Source organism: Myotis davidii, unplaced genomic scaffold, assembly GCF_000327345.1.
Source record: "Myotis davidii unplaced genomic scaffold, ASM32734v1 scaffold1540, whole genome shotgun sequence".
Lineage (NCBI taxonomy): Eukaryota > Metazoa > Chordata > Mammalia > Chiroptera > Vespertilionidae > Myotis > Myotis davidii.
This window is the reverse complement of record NW_006292286.1, coordinates 92,835-110,484: the sequence shown is the minus strand read 5'-3', so window position 1 is coordinate 110,484 and position 17,650 is coordinate 92,835. Positions and strand designations below refer to the sequence as shown.

General features: G+C 38.0%; 1 protein-coding gene across 1 annotated transcript in view; it reads left to right on the top strand.

Annotated features, from left to right (window-relative positions):
* The first annotated feature begins 2,511 nt into the window (after positions 1-2,511).
* Positions 2,512-17,650, top strand: part of GABRA3 (gamma-aminobutyric acid type A receptor alpha3 subunit) — a 97,191-nt gene continuing 82,052 nt past the window's right edge. Inside the window, exon 1 of the mRNA XM_006765691.2 lies at positions 2,512-2,727. Coding sequence (XP_006765754.2) covers positions 2,573-2,727 — 155 coding nt within the window. The 5' untranslated portion in view covers positions 2,512-2,572. The remainder of the gene's footprint in view (positions 2,728-17,650) is intronic.

The following is a 17,650-nucleotide window of genomic DNA, read 5'->3' as shown; positions in this document are numbered from 1 at the left end:
AAAAGGAATACAAACAATACAATTAAAAAATGGGCAAGGAACTTGAATAGACACTTCTCCAATGAGGACATACAGGTAGCCAGCAGACACATGAAAAATTGCTCAATGTCACTAATCATCCCAGAGACGCAAATTAAAATGGCAATGAAGTATCATCTCACACCTGCAAACTCCCATTTGACCCAGCCATCCCATTTCTGGGAATATATCTTAAGAATCCCGAAACAGCAATCAGAAAAATATATGCACCCCTATATTCACAACAGCATTATTTACAATAACTAAGATCTGGAACCAGCCCAAGTGCCCATTAGAAGATGAGTGGATAAAAAAGCTGTGGTACATTTACACCATGGAATACTATGCTGCTGTAAAATAGAGGAATCTCATACCCTTTGCAACAGCATGGATGGAGCTAGAGACCATTATAGTGAAACTAGAGGCCCAATGCATGAAATTCATGCAAGGGGCTTGGCCCTCACAGCCGCAGTGGCTTGCCTCAGCCCTCGCAGCCCAGCTTCATCCAGAAGGTCATCCAAAAGGATGTCTGGAAGATCATTTGGCTGTCTGGTCTAATTAGCATATTACACTTTTATTATTATAGATACGTGAAATAAGCCAGAGAAAGACAAATACCACATATGATCTCACTTATATGTGGAATCTAATGAACAAAATAAACTGATGAAAAAAAATAGTAACAGAAGCATGGATACATGGAACACACTGACAGCTGTAAGAGGAGAAGGGGGTTGGAAAATGGGAAGAGATTAACCAAAGAACTTGTATGCATACCTGCATAGCACATGGACACAGACAGTAGTGTGATGAAGGCCTGGCTGGCGGAGGGAAGTGGGGAAATAGGGGACATCTGCAATACTGTCAACAATAAAAGAGAAGAAGAGCTCAGAGCGGAAGGTAAAGGCCAGTTTATTAAGTGCTTTCTAGATAAAGGAAGGATATTAGAATTTATTGCAGGTATGATTGGAGGCCATTAATGGATTTTAAGCAGCTTCTGGTTATTTATTTTGCCTGGCGACCTAAAGGTGTCCCCCATGCCTTATGTACTTTAGTGGTTAGCCAAGGATTTGGACAGAGTTTGTACACAGAGTTTGAGACATACCCTCTCAGTGGTTATCTTGCTTCCAGGGTCTCCCCCTGAATTTTCATCTCTTTGGCCAGCCTTAAGCTATCTCCTCTGAGATATTATGCCAATAAGATTTCTGTCAAACAATCATCACCCAGAACAGTTCTGTTATCGGTGATTTAGTGGAAGACTCCATTTTGTTTCTGTCTGAATTTTTTAAACATGAGGTCTTCCTCATATGTGTATAGTTAGTATAATGGTTAGCTAGGATTTGGGGCAGAGTATACCTAGATTTAGGGTACCATTCCTACTATGGCTCTCTTCTAGGACTCTCACCCCTAAATTTTCAGATTATTTGCCACTTTGAGCCAGTAAGGCAGTGTTATCATAACATGTGAATTCGAGGTTTGGAGGAACACCTCTAAGAAAGAGAAGCCACAAATGTAATTTTAATCCATTGCTATTGCCATCTTTCAATGGTAAACTTTTCTCAAGTATTTGCCTGCTATTAGTCACTTTCCATTGCTTTAAAATAGTCTATCGTTCTATCTTTCTATTTATTTATTCAAATTTTATAGTTATAATAATTTAGTCATTATAACTAAATGATTTAGCATCCAAATGATTTAGTCTGCTGTTACCAAAACATAGAACATTTATTATTTTAGTTTGTGTTTATATTAACAGCAATTTTGAAAATTTTCATTTTTATTAGCCATTTTTATCCATTTCATGAATTTTCTGTTCATGTCATTTATCCATTTTTTATTTGTTTGTTCCTTTTTAAGTTATCTGTAAGAGTTCCTTATTTATTAAATATATTAAGATATTAATTCATCAAAACATTTTTACTTGAGGCTCAAATGAAATATGTTCTAAAATTTAAAGTTTTGTATTTGTGGTGATTATAATATTGGCCTTTCATGTTCATATGGGATCATTTAGTAGGAGCAGACAAGGTAAGGAATTTGTTCTTACTAGAGATGCCTCGGCATGGTGAAGGGAGCTCTTGCCTTTTTATAAGACAAGATCTTGTGGTTAACTTTTATTATTTCCCCCTGTACGCGCCCCTACCAGGTCCCAGACCAGGGAGGAGCCTGCAACCGAGGTATGTGCCCTTGACCTGAATCTAACCCAGGACTGTCTGGGCCACAGGCTGATGCTCTAACCACTGAGCAAAACCAGCTCAGTGTGGTTAGCTTTTATGATGTGCAGGGCAGTATTGGCAGTGACTTTCCTAAGCAAAATCTTGTCAGATATATTATCTCTTACTTATTGATCTCCATGGCATTATTTTCCAATCATAATCATTTGTTATACTCACCGTAACTAGTGTTAATAGGCTGCTGCATCTCTGCATCAGAGGAAATATTACTAGAACTCTACTCAAACATTGTTCTCTCTCTTTTTTGTCCCTAGGAGTACACCATTGACGTATTTTTTCGACAGACATGGCATGATGAAAGACTGAAATTTGATGGACCGATGAAGGTCCTTCCACTGAACAATCTTCTGGCTAGTAAAATCTGGACCCCTGACACCTTCTTTCACAATGGGAAGAAATCGGTGGCCCATAACATGACCACACCTAACAAGTTGCTCAGACTGATAGACAATGGAACCCTCCTCTACACAATGAGGTCAGAAAGTGATATCCCTTTCTAAAATATACTTGTGGGTATGACTAGGTTTTAAAGCAGCATGTTTTAAGCTATCCATTGAAAATTCTTTCAAGTTTACAGATTTTAAATGCACACATAGGTGTGTACTCTTAACACGTTTGCAGATATATACACTCATGGACATATATATACTAGTATAGATACACATATAAATTGAGAGTTGGCCATATGAACATTCTAAAAAACACAGATATATGTTCATGATGTATAAATGCTGCATACTCCAAGACACATGTGCACTAATATACATGCATATACATTATCAAGAACACTTAAATACACAGACTCACAGCCATATACATAGGCATGAACATTGTGACAGTCAGAATAGGCTATTTTTAACTGTAAAAACGAACTACTATGATGCAGGTTATGAGAGTCACATGAGCTAATGATGGATATTTTCTGAAACATACAATGTTTATATATATATATATATGCAAAATTACAGCAGCATATGTTTAATGCCACATGGTCTTGGAATGCTGAGGAGTTTGATATAAGTGAAATTTCTGAAGAACTTAAAACTATATCTTTTAAGCCAGCAGTCACCAACCTTTCAGACCTCATGGACCACTGGTTGGTGAATGCTGTTTTAAGCAATGTATAATGAATCATCAGAAACATAAAATTGTGATGGTTTTTGTGCTTAGGGGGATTGTGATGGTTGTTATGCTTTGGGAGTAGAAAAGTATGATATACAAGGTTAGGCAAAAGAAGCTTTACAGTTATTTGTATGGAAAATAACTACAAACTAAATCATTGTTTGTATCTATATATATAAAAGCCTAAGTGACCGAACGACCAAACAACCAGTCACTATGGTGCACACTGACCATCAGGAGACAGACGCTCAATGCAGAAGCTGCCCCCTGGTGGTCAGTGCACTCCCACAGCTAACCTCCAGCAGCCAGTCAACCTCCCCTTGGCTGGCCAACCTCCAAGGTCCCTCCCCCTGGCAGGCCAGCCCCATTGGCCCAGATCAGGGTGGCCGGCCAACCTCCCGTTGCCCCTCCCACTGCTGGACAACCTCCCATGGCTCCTCCCCATGGCCCCAATTGGCCCCGATTGCTGGCCTGGCCAACAGACCCCACCCATGCACGAATTCGTGCACCAGGCCTCTAGTCAATCTATATTTATAAAAGCCTAAGTGGCTGAACGACCAAACAAACGAATGACCAAACAACTGGTTGAGTGGTCGCTATGATGTGCACTGACCACCAAGGGGCAGAACTCAATGCAGGAGCTGCCCCCTGGTGGTTAGTACACTCCCACATCCAACCTCCTGCAGCCCCTCCCCCCAACCAGCTGAGCCCGATGGCCCCATCAACCCTGATCACTGGCCAGGCCGAGGGACCTCACCCATGCACAAATTCGTGCACCGGGGCTCTAGTAAATAATAATACAAGAATAACCTCCATATTTTTGTACTCTCAACTTTAAACCTACTTTTGCCTAACTCTATATCTTTTATTTATTTTTTAAAATCTTTATTGCTGAAAGTATTACACATGTTCCCCTTTTTCCCCCTTTGACATCTTCTAGCCTGCCCCCAACCCAGGCTCCCTTTGGATCCCACTCTTCTGCCTGCCAATTCTGGACTTCCTGTTAGGTACTTAGGTGCTAATCATTGTCAGGCACTGTCCTTTTGCTTTCTGAATCCTGCTGGAAGCTCCAAGCAATCCACAGTTTGTGTCTGTATCCACAGGCCTTGGCTGGAAGCAGGAGGGGCCAATCTGCTCTCTAATGTAGGTTTGTTAGCATCATGGGGCCCAGGGCTGGGTCAGCAACTTCCCTTGGTTCTCTGGGCTCCACCTCTGCCCGCCTTTGCCTGCTAGCCAGCTTTCAATCTTAATCATTCAATAGTCTGTTTCTGAAAGGGCTTTAGGTGGGGGAGGTGCTGTTTAGCTTTCAGGGAATATGGTGGGTGTGTTTCCCTGTCCCAGAGCTACTCTTCCATGAGTTGCCCAAAATAGAACTCTGCCCTTGGCTTGGCAGAGAGAATCATCTGGAAACAGAGTTTTTATCAGTTCTCCTGTGAGTGGAAAATAACAGTTTGGTTCCCAGGATATTGGGGCAGACCCCCTCTGCCTTTGTCCTGTCACTGAGGGCTTCTTGAGACTGTTCAAACCCATAAGCTTGGCCTCTGCTTTTGTTTTCTCTGAAAAGCTCAAAATGCAGGGTGTGGCATGCAGGGATCCTGCAGGTGGGGCAGGCTGTGTTGACTAGAGTGGGTCTTTTTTCTTTTCCCATCATGAAACTACTGGGAGCAGCTAGCTCCTTTCAGGAAAAATGGCTGTTTTGGTTTGGGGGCCTACAACCAAATGCCCCTGGCTGCTGTTTTGCCAAATCTCCCCATAATGCTTCCCACCGCAGTCTCCTTAGGTACCACAAGTCCGCACTTCCCTCCCTGCACAAAAGCCTCGGGTGTAGCTGCAAATGAAAACTCCTGGGTTCTGGGGGGATGGAGATGTGGAATTATAAAGAAGACTGAGGATGCTTATTGAGAAAGGCAGAAGATGAAGTTGAATAAAGGATTAGCCACCTGAAGATAGAGTTGGATGAATGGGAAGAAGATGACCAGTGGGCCCTTCATTTTAGTCTGAATTGGACAAGTTTAGGAAGATAGGAGTCTATGCAGAATGACCTTGTGCTTATTCTAAAGTACAGAATAGAGGAGGTACAGAAGTTTAGAAACATGATGAAGCCATTGGTTCCCTTACACAGTATATGCTTCACCTTGGACCCAGGACAATGGGTCCAGAGGGAGACCTAATTTCAAGACTGAAAATAAATGCTTGGCTCTATTTGTGACACCACGATTTATTCATCTGGTGACTTTTTATAAGATACAAATTACCTGTTTTCTCATTCAGGTAACAATGTAGTTGCTACCTTCTTGCAGACACATAAAAATCACGAATTGGATAAGGTCTGAAGAACACTTAGAATTTTTCAGAAAGTGTTTGTTACTCTACCACACTACTGTTATTATTTTTGATCCTCAGAAATTATATCTAGATTCCATGAGAAAACTAAAGAATGGTAGTTTGTTAGAAAAATCTTACCAAGGATTGCATGGCTGTGTAACTAGGGCAGTTGAGAATGAAGCTTTGTCTTGTCTCATCTTGAGACCTCAAGACAACCATAAAAATGCAGGCCAAAGCTCATTACCTGCTGCTTACTTCAGCAGCACACATACTAAAATTGGAATGATATAGAAAAATGAACAGAACCCAGATCAAAGTGATGCACATGTTTATGAATTTTCCATTTTATCAGATATGAATATATAGGGAACTGCATTTCTATTAATGACATTTTATTTATTGATGAAGCTATGGATACATATGTTCATTGCATTTTTCTTTATACCTATGGTATATGAATGTTGCATAATATATAACAGTAAAACAGTTCCAGTGATTATTTTAGTATGAGGTATAAGTACTCATTAAATTTAACTAGATTTTATCCCATTGACTTGAATCATTCATTCAACCCATTTATGAGTACTTATCATGTTTGTGGATTTGGGAATAAGTGCTGATCTATAGAGATAAATAAGACACATGTCATGCTTTTAATGACTTACAGCCCAATGGTTAAAGCAGATATGTGCAGAGATAGCTTCACAATAATGTAAAAGTCCTTAAACAGAGAGAGGTGCAAAATGTGTTAGAATTACAGTGCAAGAACACCCAACATCACGTGGCAGCATCAAGGGAAGTTGTAGGAAGGAGGCAATGCTTATTCTATATCTTGAATCTTGAAGAAAGTGTAGGTATAAGGTAAGGTACAGAAGGGTATTCTAGGCAGAGGAAATAGCATATACAAAGGCAGGTATTCATGAATTGACACAATTCATCATAAAACTAGGAATACAGTGATGAGCATGAATAGATGAGGTCTCTGCCCTCACTTATATTTTATTGGGGAAAACAAATAAATCATGACAGTAAAGTAGAATAAGTGCTATGATTGAGGAAGCACAGAGTAGTATGGGAGCATCTAGAAGGAACAATAAAGTGAGCCTATGGAGAATAGCCACAATGAATTCCAGAGGAACTCACTTTTAAACTGAGACTAAGAAGAAGTGAAGAGTTAAATTAGAGCAAAATATAGGAAAAAAAATGTTTCATAGAGAATAGGGTGGGGAGAGAGAGGGAGATAAAGAAGGAGGGAGGGAGGGAGGAAAGGAGGGAGGGAAGGAGAGAGAGAGAGAGAGAGAGAGAGAGAGAGAGAGAGAGAGAGAGAGATGAAGGCCAGAGGAATGAGGGAGGAGGTGGTAATAATACATTATAGAAACAAAAGGAAATTCAGTGTGACTGGACCACAGAGTAAAGTGTAGAGAAGTGGCCTGGGTTGAAGAAGGGGTGCTTATGAGCTATGTTGGCATAAAAGTTATAGAGACCCATTATTAAAAGAGTTTATTATAAAGGAGTGATACAAACAGATTTGCATTTTAGATAGATCACTCTGGGAGCAGTGTGGCAGGTAGGTTAGAGGAAAGCAAGGATGAAGATGAGGTGCTTAGTTTTATGAGCTGCAATACTCTAATAATAATATTAATAAAAATTACTGTGTACTAGAGAGCTACTATTGCCAGTCACTTTATTAAAACAACTCTGATCTTCACAAAAACTATTCAAAATAAGTATTATTTCTATTGAATTGATCCAAAAAGTAAAGCTTAAAATTAATAATGACTTATGCAAGATGATGCAGTTATTAAGCAAATTAAGGACTATCTGGCTAAAAACTGCTTTTTCCACTAAATACGGTTTTTAAAAAATATATATTTTTATTGATTTCAGAGAGAAAGGGAGAGAGAGACATAAAAACATCAATGATGAGAGAGAATCATTGATAGCTCCCTCCTGCATTCCCCCTACTGGGGATTGAGCCCGAAACCTGGGCATGTGCCCTTGACCAGAATTGAACCCGGGACCCTTCAGGCCACAGGCCAATGCTCTATCCACTGAGCCAAACCAGCTAGGGCTAAGTAAGGTTTGTTTGTTTGTTTTTAAATATGGATCAATTATATTTTCAAAAGGTAGCATTGGTGGTATTTAGTGCCTGATTGGAAGTTGATGGGGGTCAGGATTTTGTATAAGTGCTTCCTATAAATAAATGAGTTCCCTAGGATAATGGAAGCACTAAAGGCTAGGAAAAACGATAATTCAAGTGTTAACATTTTCATTGAATGTGGATGAATAAATAAGCTTTGGAAAATAAGTGAGAAGGCAGTATATTGGGAAATACAGCCAAATGGAATACCTTTTTGGAAACATTTCTGCATGACAGATGAGGGATAACAGTTTGGAAGTGATACAACATGTTTATCCTGTAGTTACAGGGAGACATTATTGTTTTTTTTTTTAAAGTGAGAAACATGATGAGATCATTCATGTTATAGTTCAAATATGACAGATTCAGAATATATATTCTGTAGTAAGACTATGCCTGGACCTTCCTCTGTAAAATGGGGTGAATCAAAAAAATACTTGCCTCACAAGGCAATTGTGGGGAGTGAATACGATAAGCCATGTCAGTTGCTTGACATATGTCCTGGAACATGTCCACCTTGTAGAAGTGTTTGTGTTAATGTCCTCACTTTTATAATTACTTAGACACAATGGGGTTCTGTAAAATTGAATACATTGCACAGAGTGTCTTCTATGTATTAGGATACACAATAATAGGGTCCTATACTTAATGTAGAATTAAAGAAAATAAACATTCATTTCTCCATCTTGCATCATCAAGAAGAAAGTGGTATTTTTCTGAACCAATTAAGGGGCTTGCTGTCAAATTCAGACCTTCAGACCTTCATGCCTTCCTTTATTCTTTGATTATATGAGTGAGTCAGTTTTGCTTATATACTTGGGGATTTCAAAGGCAAATATTTTGAAAGATAAATTGTGCATGATGCCAGGACTTCAAATGTTAACAGAAAATCTCTTTTTTAAAAAAAAATATATTTTATTGATTTTTTACAGAGAGGAAGGGAGAGAGATAGAGAGTTAGAAACATCGATGAGAGAGAAACATCGATCAGCTGCCTCCTGCACATCTCCTACTGGGGAGGTGCCCGCAACCCAGGTACATGCCCTTGACCGGAATCGAACCTGGGACCCTTCAGTCCGCAGGCTGACACTCTATCCACTGAGCCAAACCGGTTTCGGCAACAGAAAATCTCTTATCTTCCTACTTTAGATGTAAATGGCTTGCCCTTTGTCTTCATTATAGAGACTACCTATGTGGACAGGGACCAGGGAAAGCATTTAGGTCACATTGTTAGTTGTATATGATTTAATGTAATCAAAACAACCAAGCATTGATAGCTTTATTGCACATGGTCCTTTTTGTGTAATGATTTTAGGAGATTCCACTTATAGTTCCTTATTCATTTAGCTCACAACTAACTCACAGAAGTGGTTCATACTTAGTGAACCTCAATCTAATGAACAGAACTAAGAGCACTGATGATAGAGTGGCTCATTTTGGACTCTGAGAAACCTTGTAATGAGGTGAGAATCAAGTAATAGTACAAGTTCTCAGTCAATTACAAATTATTCTATGCACTCCACATGGTGATATTAACCCCTATCTTCTAAAAGCTCATATGTTGCAGAAAAGATAGGACACATTATTCACTGTACTTATACTTATTGAATAAGGCATAATAGAAGTTTCACAAACAGCCAACAATGAAGTGCTGTGAGCTAAAAATTACACGTTTCATCATGATTTGGAGGCCTGGGCCCCTATATGGGAGAGCATCACAGGGGAACTGATATTTGAGCTGGAGGGATGGAAGAAAGAATGCATTCCCAACAGGTCCTCACACATTTGTTTCATTTTTGCCAGCTGCAAGAGGAAATTGGAGTCTTGAACCAACAAGAATTCCTTTTATTCTCAAAGGCAAGATGCTGATCTCCAAGCAGATGGAGTTAAAAAGCTCACTCTAACGCAAGGGGGATTTACAGATCATCAGAAGGTTCCCTCTAGTTCCAATGAACATAGCTATTTTAGATGCTACCCCTCAACAGAGTAGAGACCTATGTTGTAGTGACACGGACTTTAAAATTGGAATTAGGAGCTCTAGCTGTGAATCCTAACTCTGGCACAGATCAACAGTATAACCATGGATAAGGCATTTCTCTGCTCTGGGCCTCAGTTTATTTTTCTGGGAAATGGGCTGAAAATACTTGCTCTGCCTATCTTGCAGAAATAGTTATTTAAAAAAAAGAAGCATCTATTGACTATTCAACCACCATACTAGGGATAGGATTACAATGATAAATAGAGACACTTCTCTCAAGTTGCTCACGGTCCAGTGCAGAAGACAAGACACATAAATAGACTGATAACATTATGTGCAGTTAAAAATGATCAAAGAAAACAATTTAGGCAATACAAACAAACTTTATTAACACGTCATGAAGTGAACAGACTCCATGGGAAGAACTGCAAAATGGGGCAGAAGGCAGGAAGCTTTTATAGGATAAAGACTAAAGAACAAAGAAGAAAAACCAGAAAAGACCTGATTGGCAGGGGCACATAGTTAACCATGTTTGATATGAGAAGGCCTGGAGTTGTCTTGGCATTTGGGGATTGTCTGATTGGGTATACTATGTTTCTGGTCAAGCAGAGTTTTACAGGGACATGAGTTATTTAAGTTTCAGTTTGCTGACATGGCCCTCCAGGCAAGAGTAGCATTATCTTGGGGCTAGAAGGTTATTTCAACAGTGATAAAAACTAAAGTATTTGTCCAAAGTGCTCTGGGATTTCTGTGAGACAGAGAACTCAACTATGCCTGTAGGGCACATACAAAGCATTGTGAAGAGGTAGTATTTGAGGAAGGACTTGAAGGAAATTTGTTGCACATATAAAGAAAAAAAATGGCATTCCAGGCAGGGGGTGGTGGGGGCGGAATCAATGTGTACAAAGACACAGAAGCATGAAAGCTTTGGTGAAATCACAAGTATTTGAAGATGGTTGGAGAGTTGGGGACAGTGTGAATATGAGAAAATGAGGCTGGGGCTATTCATCTGAGTAATTGTTAAAACTGAGATGTGCTTCCTCTAAAGGCTAAATGCAGTGGTAGAGTGTTGGCCTTCCAGTGTACTGAAGTCTTTTGCCTACAGTTCCGGGATTTAATGGGAAATCTGATTCTTGTGACTAATGTGCTGCTTAGTTTGGGTAGTTGATAGTGGTATATTTCAAGTGACTCATCCTCTACTCCTCTACTGGTAATGACTATTAATTTACTATCTTTTCTTTTACACCATAAATTCCAGATCCTGCCCTTTAATCCATGATGATAGAAATACCTTGTCTGGCACATCAGCCACTCCAGAAGTAATGTTTTCTACCCTTTGCTTTTTAGAAGGAAAAAAATAACAGTTTTCTGAATGCAGACCGGATTATTCCACTTCTAAAAGGCCTAGGTGACATATTGCCTAGGGGCTCATGCTGAGCTTCAGAGACCCTTGTCCCTATAAATGTAAGCTACTCCTTCCTCCATCCTCTCAATCTGTTGACAGTCTAGCTGAACAATAAGTGCATATACTCAATAACATTTAGATGTTTAACTTTTAGGGCTCCAGTTAGTTCAGGAACATATTTTTTCTCTAGATATGTTTGTCCTATTTTATGCCCCCACTTTGCAGATTTTTATTCTATATGAAAAAATGTAGAAATAATTTTGTGTTTTTCTGTAGGGCAGTTGTTAATAAGTAAGTTATTCATTTTCTAATTTTTAGAATTCTCAATTGAGTTATGGCATGTATTATTTAAGGCCTGCAAATATTATGTGCATAGCTCCCCAGCATTATGGATAAGAAATGTGTTCTAGACATTGCAATAGTCGAAGGTTCAAAAAAAAAAAGGGAAATTAGCTTAGTAAAGTGAGAGGTATTATCAAGATATGAAGATGAGAGCTTCATTTTCCAGAAGGGTCACTTTCAGTAGGCCAAAGGCAAATGGACACTGAAGACATGGATGTAATAGCATATGAATTGGATTTTTTTTTCTTGTTGGTTTAGTGCATTGGGTGAATTCCCATTTAAAAGCAGATGACTTACATGCGATATTCAATCTAGTTCAGGAAACATGTACAAAAAAATCCTAAAAATGCAAAGCACTGTATAATAAGTGCAAAATAAATACTGGTTTTTGTATTAATGATATAGTACAATATAAAAATCATAAAACAGTATAGTAAGAATAATCTCTGATATGTGTGCTCATTTTGAAAATGTACGTACAGTCAAATCTTGGTTCTCAAACATTTGCCATCTTGAACAGGTTGTTTTTTGACCAAGTTGTGCACAGAAAAATATCTCAGTTGTTGAACAAAACTTGGTTCTTGTCCCAAAGGCCCTTTCATGCTGATAACTGTATGATCAGTCACCTGTCTCTCAGATGGCAAAGGAGAGAATGCACGAGTATGAGTCAATTTAACACTAAACCTCACATTCTTAACATCTCAGGAAATTGTGCTGTGAATATTTTCGTGTTGTTTTTAGCTTTTGTTTTTGCTTATTATTATTAAATACATACAGTAAGTCACCATAGGTCCTAAGAAGGTTAGTGATAGCAGCAAAGTAAAAATGAAAGTTGTGAGAACAACAATAGAGCTGAAAAAAAAAATGATTGCAAAGTGTGATAGAGGTGTTCGAATGTTATCTGATCTGGCTACTTTTGAAATTGATTATTGGCATAATTTTAAAACATAAGAGACCATCAAGAATGTTGATATTGCTAAAGGTGTGAAAGTGCTCATGAAACAATGATCACAGGCAATTGAGAAAGGTTAAAACGGAATCACTTGGGGGTCTAAAATGGATTAATTTAATTTATATTATTTCTAATGGGAAAAATTATTTTTAAACAATCACTTCTCAAACAGCCTTCCAGAATGAATTAAGTTCAAGACCTGAGATTCCACTGTATTTCCAATGAAGATCAGATAAGAGTACCAAATAACCAAGTCATGAATTTGTCTCAATTCCAAAGAAGTAGAAAAGAAACTACTCAGTGACTTTAAGTCAATAGCAGGGATCCCCCCCCCTTTTTTAAATTATATGAGATTTCTTATAACAAATGCTTATTTAGCCCTAGTAATTTTCAAATCAACAAACATTTATTTGGTTCTACTATGTAGAAAATAAAATAAAAACTGCCCATGAAGGATTACAAAATTGAATAGCAGGATAAAAAGGAATATATGTAGAGCAAGCATAAGTTTGAGACAATTTAAGCAACAATTTGCAATTATAAATGGTGTAGCAATGAATAACCATGTGACTATGCATTTTTATATTGTTAGAAGTGTACTTTCAGAGCAAATACCAAAAAATGAAAAATGCTCCTTCAAATTGTAAATGCACATTGAGTGTTGTTGGATGTTGCCAAATTTTCCTCCAGGAAGTTTGTACCAATTTATATTTTCACCAGTAATGTATGAGACTGTTTACATAGTCTCACCAATAGAATGAGTTATTAAATATGTAAATTTTCTCCAATCTAATAGATAAGAAATGATATCTCTGTGTATTTTTAATTTGTATTTCTCTAATTATGAGTGATCTTGAATATATTTTCATATGTTCAAAGGCCATTTTGAAATCATTTTGTGCATTGTGTGCCCATGATTTTGCCCATTTTTCCATTAAATTTTCTTATTTTAAGAGTTCTTATGTATCAAGGATATTAGCCTTGTTTATGATATATTACAAAAATTTTCTCCCAGCTTATCAGTAGTCTTTTGATTTTTTGTTTGTTTTCTTTGTTTTGCTATTTGTGGTAGACATAGTAATGACCCTAAAAGATGTTCATGTCCTAATTCTCAGAAACTATAAATGTACATGGCAAAGGGTATTTTGTAGATGTGATTAAATTAAGGACCCTCAGATGGAGAATGTATCCTGGATTACTCAACCATCTGAAATAATATCACAAGAGTCCTGAAAGCTAAGAATCATTCTTAGCTATGGTGAGAGGGAAATGTAAGTGTAGAAAAAAGATCAGAGAGCTGAAACATGGCTGTCTCTGAAGATAGAGGAAAGGGCCATGAGCCAAGGAATATAAACAGCATCTAAGAAGCTAGATAGGCAAGGAAATAGATTCTCCTCTAATGCCTCTGGAAAGCAACTCTATAGTAGGGATCCTTAAGTCAATGAGATAGTATAGCATAATCACTGGTTTAAACATTTTCAAACTACCATATTCTACTTACTGTTTATCCCTTATTTTATGCTCCTTCCCACTTTGAGATTCATATACATGTACCTTTTGCCTGAGGTAAAAGCAATATTACCCATGGGTAGCATATACTGTTGGAAGCAGATGAAATATTGAGAATCGCTGGTGTGCTAAAATTCAGTGGAAAAGACATTAACCCAGTTGTTTTATGCTGGATCTCAGTCCTCAGACTTCCTGGCTCCCCTATATACCATCACCCACTTCATAATACCATCCTATCTTAGAACTTTAATTAGCATTTGTAAAATGTAAGCTAACAAAGCACAGAGAACTGAAATAACTTGCACACCACTATGAAGAGGTAAAGCTGTGTTGTAAATTTGGTAGTCTTCAAAGCTATGCTTAAATCCCACTTCTGCTTTTTAATTTCATAAGAGCTTTTCTTGAACTATCATTTACATATGGTAACATTCATTTGTTTCAAGTTTCAGGGATTTATATTAAATATACAGAGTTGTGCAATAACCAAATGTGGACTTACAATATTTCCATCACCTCCAAAAGTCCCTTCAAAAATTTCTAGTCACCATGCATTCTCAGCCCTAGTCCTTGGCAACCACTAATCTACTTACTGTGTCAATAAATTTTCCTCTCCTGGATACTTAATGTGAATGGAATCATACAACATATGACCTTTTGTATAATATATACTACTTAGCATAATGTGTTTGAGATTATCCATGTTGTGTATATTCCCTTTTGTTAATGACTAATATTCCCTCATATGGATGTTTCATATTTTGTTTATTCATTGATCATTTGATGGACATTTAGATTCTTTCTGGTTTTTTTTGCTATAATAAATAATTGTGCTATTAATAGGTCTTTCTGTGGATTCTGTGGACATATGTGTTCATTTCTCTTGGGTAGTGGAAAATTGAAGTGGAACTATACAATTGAAAAGGAAGTTTATGTTGAAATTTTAAAAAACTGCCAAAATGTTTTCCAAAGTGTGCTTTAGCATTATATATTTCCACCAGTAATTTATGAGGCTCCATTTTCTCCAAATTCTTGTCAACACTTGATATTGTCAGGTTTTTTACTTTAGTTATTATAATTCACACATAGCAGTATCTCATTGTGGTTTTAATTTGCATTTTCATAATGATTAATAATGTTGAGCACCTTTTCATATACCTGTGTCTATCTGTATGTCTTTTTTGGAGTGGTGTTTATTCACAATACTTAAAATTTTCCAAAGTGGGCATCTTATGTTAAGTGTACTTATCACACAAAATAATAATAATTATTACTATTTAAAAAGAGGGTAGGGGAATTTTTTTGGAGTGGATTGGAGATGTTTATGGCATAGATTGTGGTGATTAGTATACTAGCCTGAGTACAGTCAGGGTGCTTTCTGCTGCAGAAAAAGCTTAAAGAAGTCTTGAAAGTTGTGGCAAGGTAGAGGGAAGGCAAGAAAGGAAGACAGTATGACACAAGAGGTTAGAGAGCTTTAGGATATGTTTAAGAGCCAATGAAAAGAGCACAGCATAATTTAGCTGGTGAGGTACCCTGCCCTCATCAATCTCTGCTTTATCCTCTCTGCTCTGCTTAGGAGGGATGGGCAAGAAGTAGATGGGAAGGAAGATAGGAGAGTCCTTATAAACTAGAGGCCCAGTGAATGAAATTCGGGGCCCTCCAGCCTGGCCTTCAACGATGCAAGCATTCTGTGCCCAACCTGGCCGGAGGCCCTCCATGGCCAGGGTGGAATGCTTGCCTCGCTTTGGCGACAAAGCAAGCATTCTGCCAGGCCACCCACACTGCCTGCTCTCAGCAGCCACCCCCCTGGGACTGGGGGACTCTGGCAGGACTGAGAGGACTGGGTGCTGCCATCTTGTGGCTGTGGGTGCCACCATCTTTGAGACAGAGTGATGGTTAATTTGCATATTACCCTTTTATTAGATAGGATAAGTTTTAGTCCTAATCACAAATCAGTGCCTTTGCATTTTGCTTTGGTAATCTATTTGTTCTGCTCTTATTTTCCATGTCCCCAGCACTGCTGAGTAGACGTAAAGTAATTTCCTCTTGGAATTACTCATAAGAATCAGTATCTTAAAAGTATTAAGTGAAGAGAAGAAACACAATTTTCTTTATTAAACTCATGAAATTTTTAAGTGTCCAACACAAGGAGCAGGTTTCTCAGTGAAATACATTTCTCTTGTATCAAACTCTTTGAGGCATAAAACCTCCTTTATGACTTAAAAACAAAGAGTGGATTGGTGAGATATTGTAGACTAACTTGAGAATTGAAGTTTTCTCCAGGACATATGGGAAATTTTGTAAATACCTAAGGGATCAGTAAGAGGTGCAAGGACATGGGCTATCTAGTTCCAACATCTATTGCTTAGATAGGGAAACTGAAAAGAAAAGATGGGTAATTATTTACTGAAGGGCACACACTTGATTTCTGCCTACCGGCCTAGGTAGGGGTCTTGCTAATACACACCTAAGCATGGTTGCTTTAGCCAACCAGCTTTAAGCAATACCTAGTGTTGTTGTGCTGATCATTTGTGAGGTGTCACATATTCATCCAATTTAACAATTAGCCATGATTGGAGGTACTTACCAGTTGGCAACTTACAACTCTAAGAGCCTGATAGGGATTGAATCCAATATAAGCAAGATTTATCCAAGTTACCTAGAAACAGCTCAACAAATATAGGTCACAAATAATTCTAAATTTTTGCTTGTGAGTCCCATTTCTATATAGTAGGTTACTATCTAGGCCAGGGTTGGGGAGCATCTGGACTGAGAGCAAAAAAGGCCCAAGAAATCATTATCTGGCCCTGCCATGGCATTAGGAGTGAGTTAGTTAAATGTTTGACCAAATACAGCAGGCTAATTTTTTAAAATAAATCTTTATTGCTCAGATTATTACAGTTGTTCCTCTCTTTTTCCCCCCATAGCTCCCTTCCACTGGGTTCCCATCCCACCCTCTGCCCTTACCAACTCTCCCCCCCCCCACTGTCCTCATCCATAGGTGTATGATTAACAGCATATATATGTCTGGAAAACAGTGTTTTCATAGTCATGAATACTATATGTGGAATAACTCAATCAATCTGGGGTCACTTTAAAATGTGCTAATATTTACATAAAAGGAACCTAAAGACTGATCTCCATTGCCTGTGAAGGATAAACTAATGAAAAAATATCTATATTCATTAACTAAAATCAGATTATAATTTCAAACATTATTGACTTGTAAAGATGATAAATTCATCAGTAAAAGATGAATCTTGTTTATGGTTTGAATTTGACCAAATGGCATAGAGAACAACCCATGAGGAAATATCGTCCTTGGATCCCTCATTTGAAATTCACTCACTAATCACAGGACACTAAAACAAGGACACTCCCTCCTCAGTAAATCTGGAGACAGGTCACAGAGGCATCTGTTCTCCATATACCTGCTTAATGAGGTCATCTGGTACACATGCCATGCACGGGGGAGCGCTTAATTTTTATTAGGAGCATTAATCTAGCTAAGAGTTAGTGAATTAAAATTATCTTTGAAATGAAATAGGACACTCCTTTGTCTAATTCGCTCAAATTTATTGACATATAACCCTTACATATAAGCCATTTTCTTAATGGCTAAGAATAAA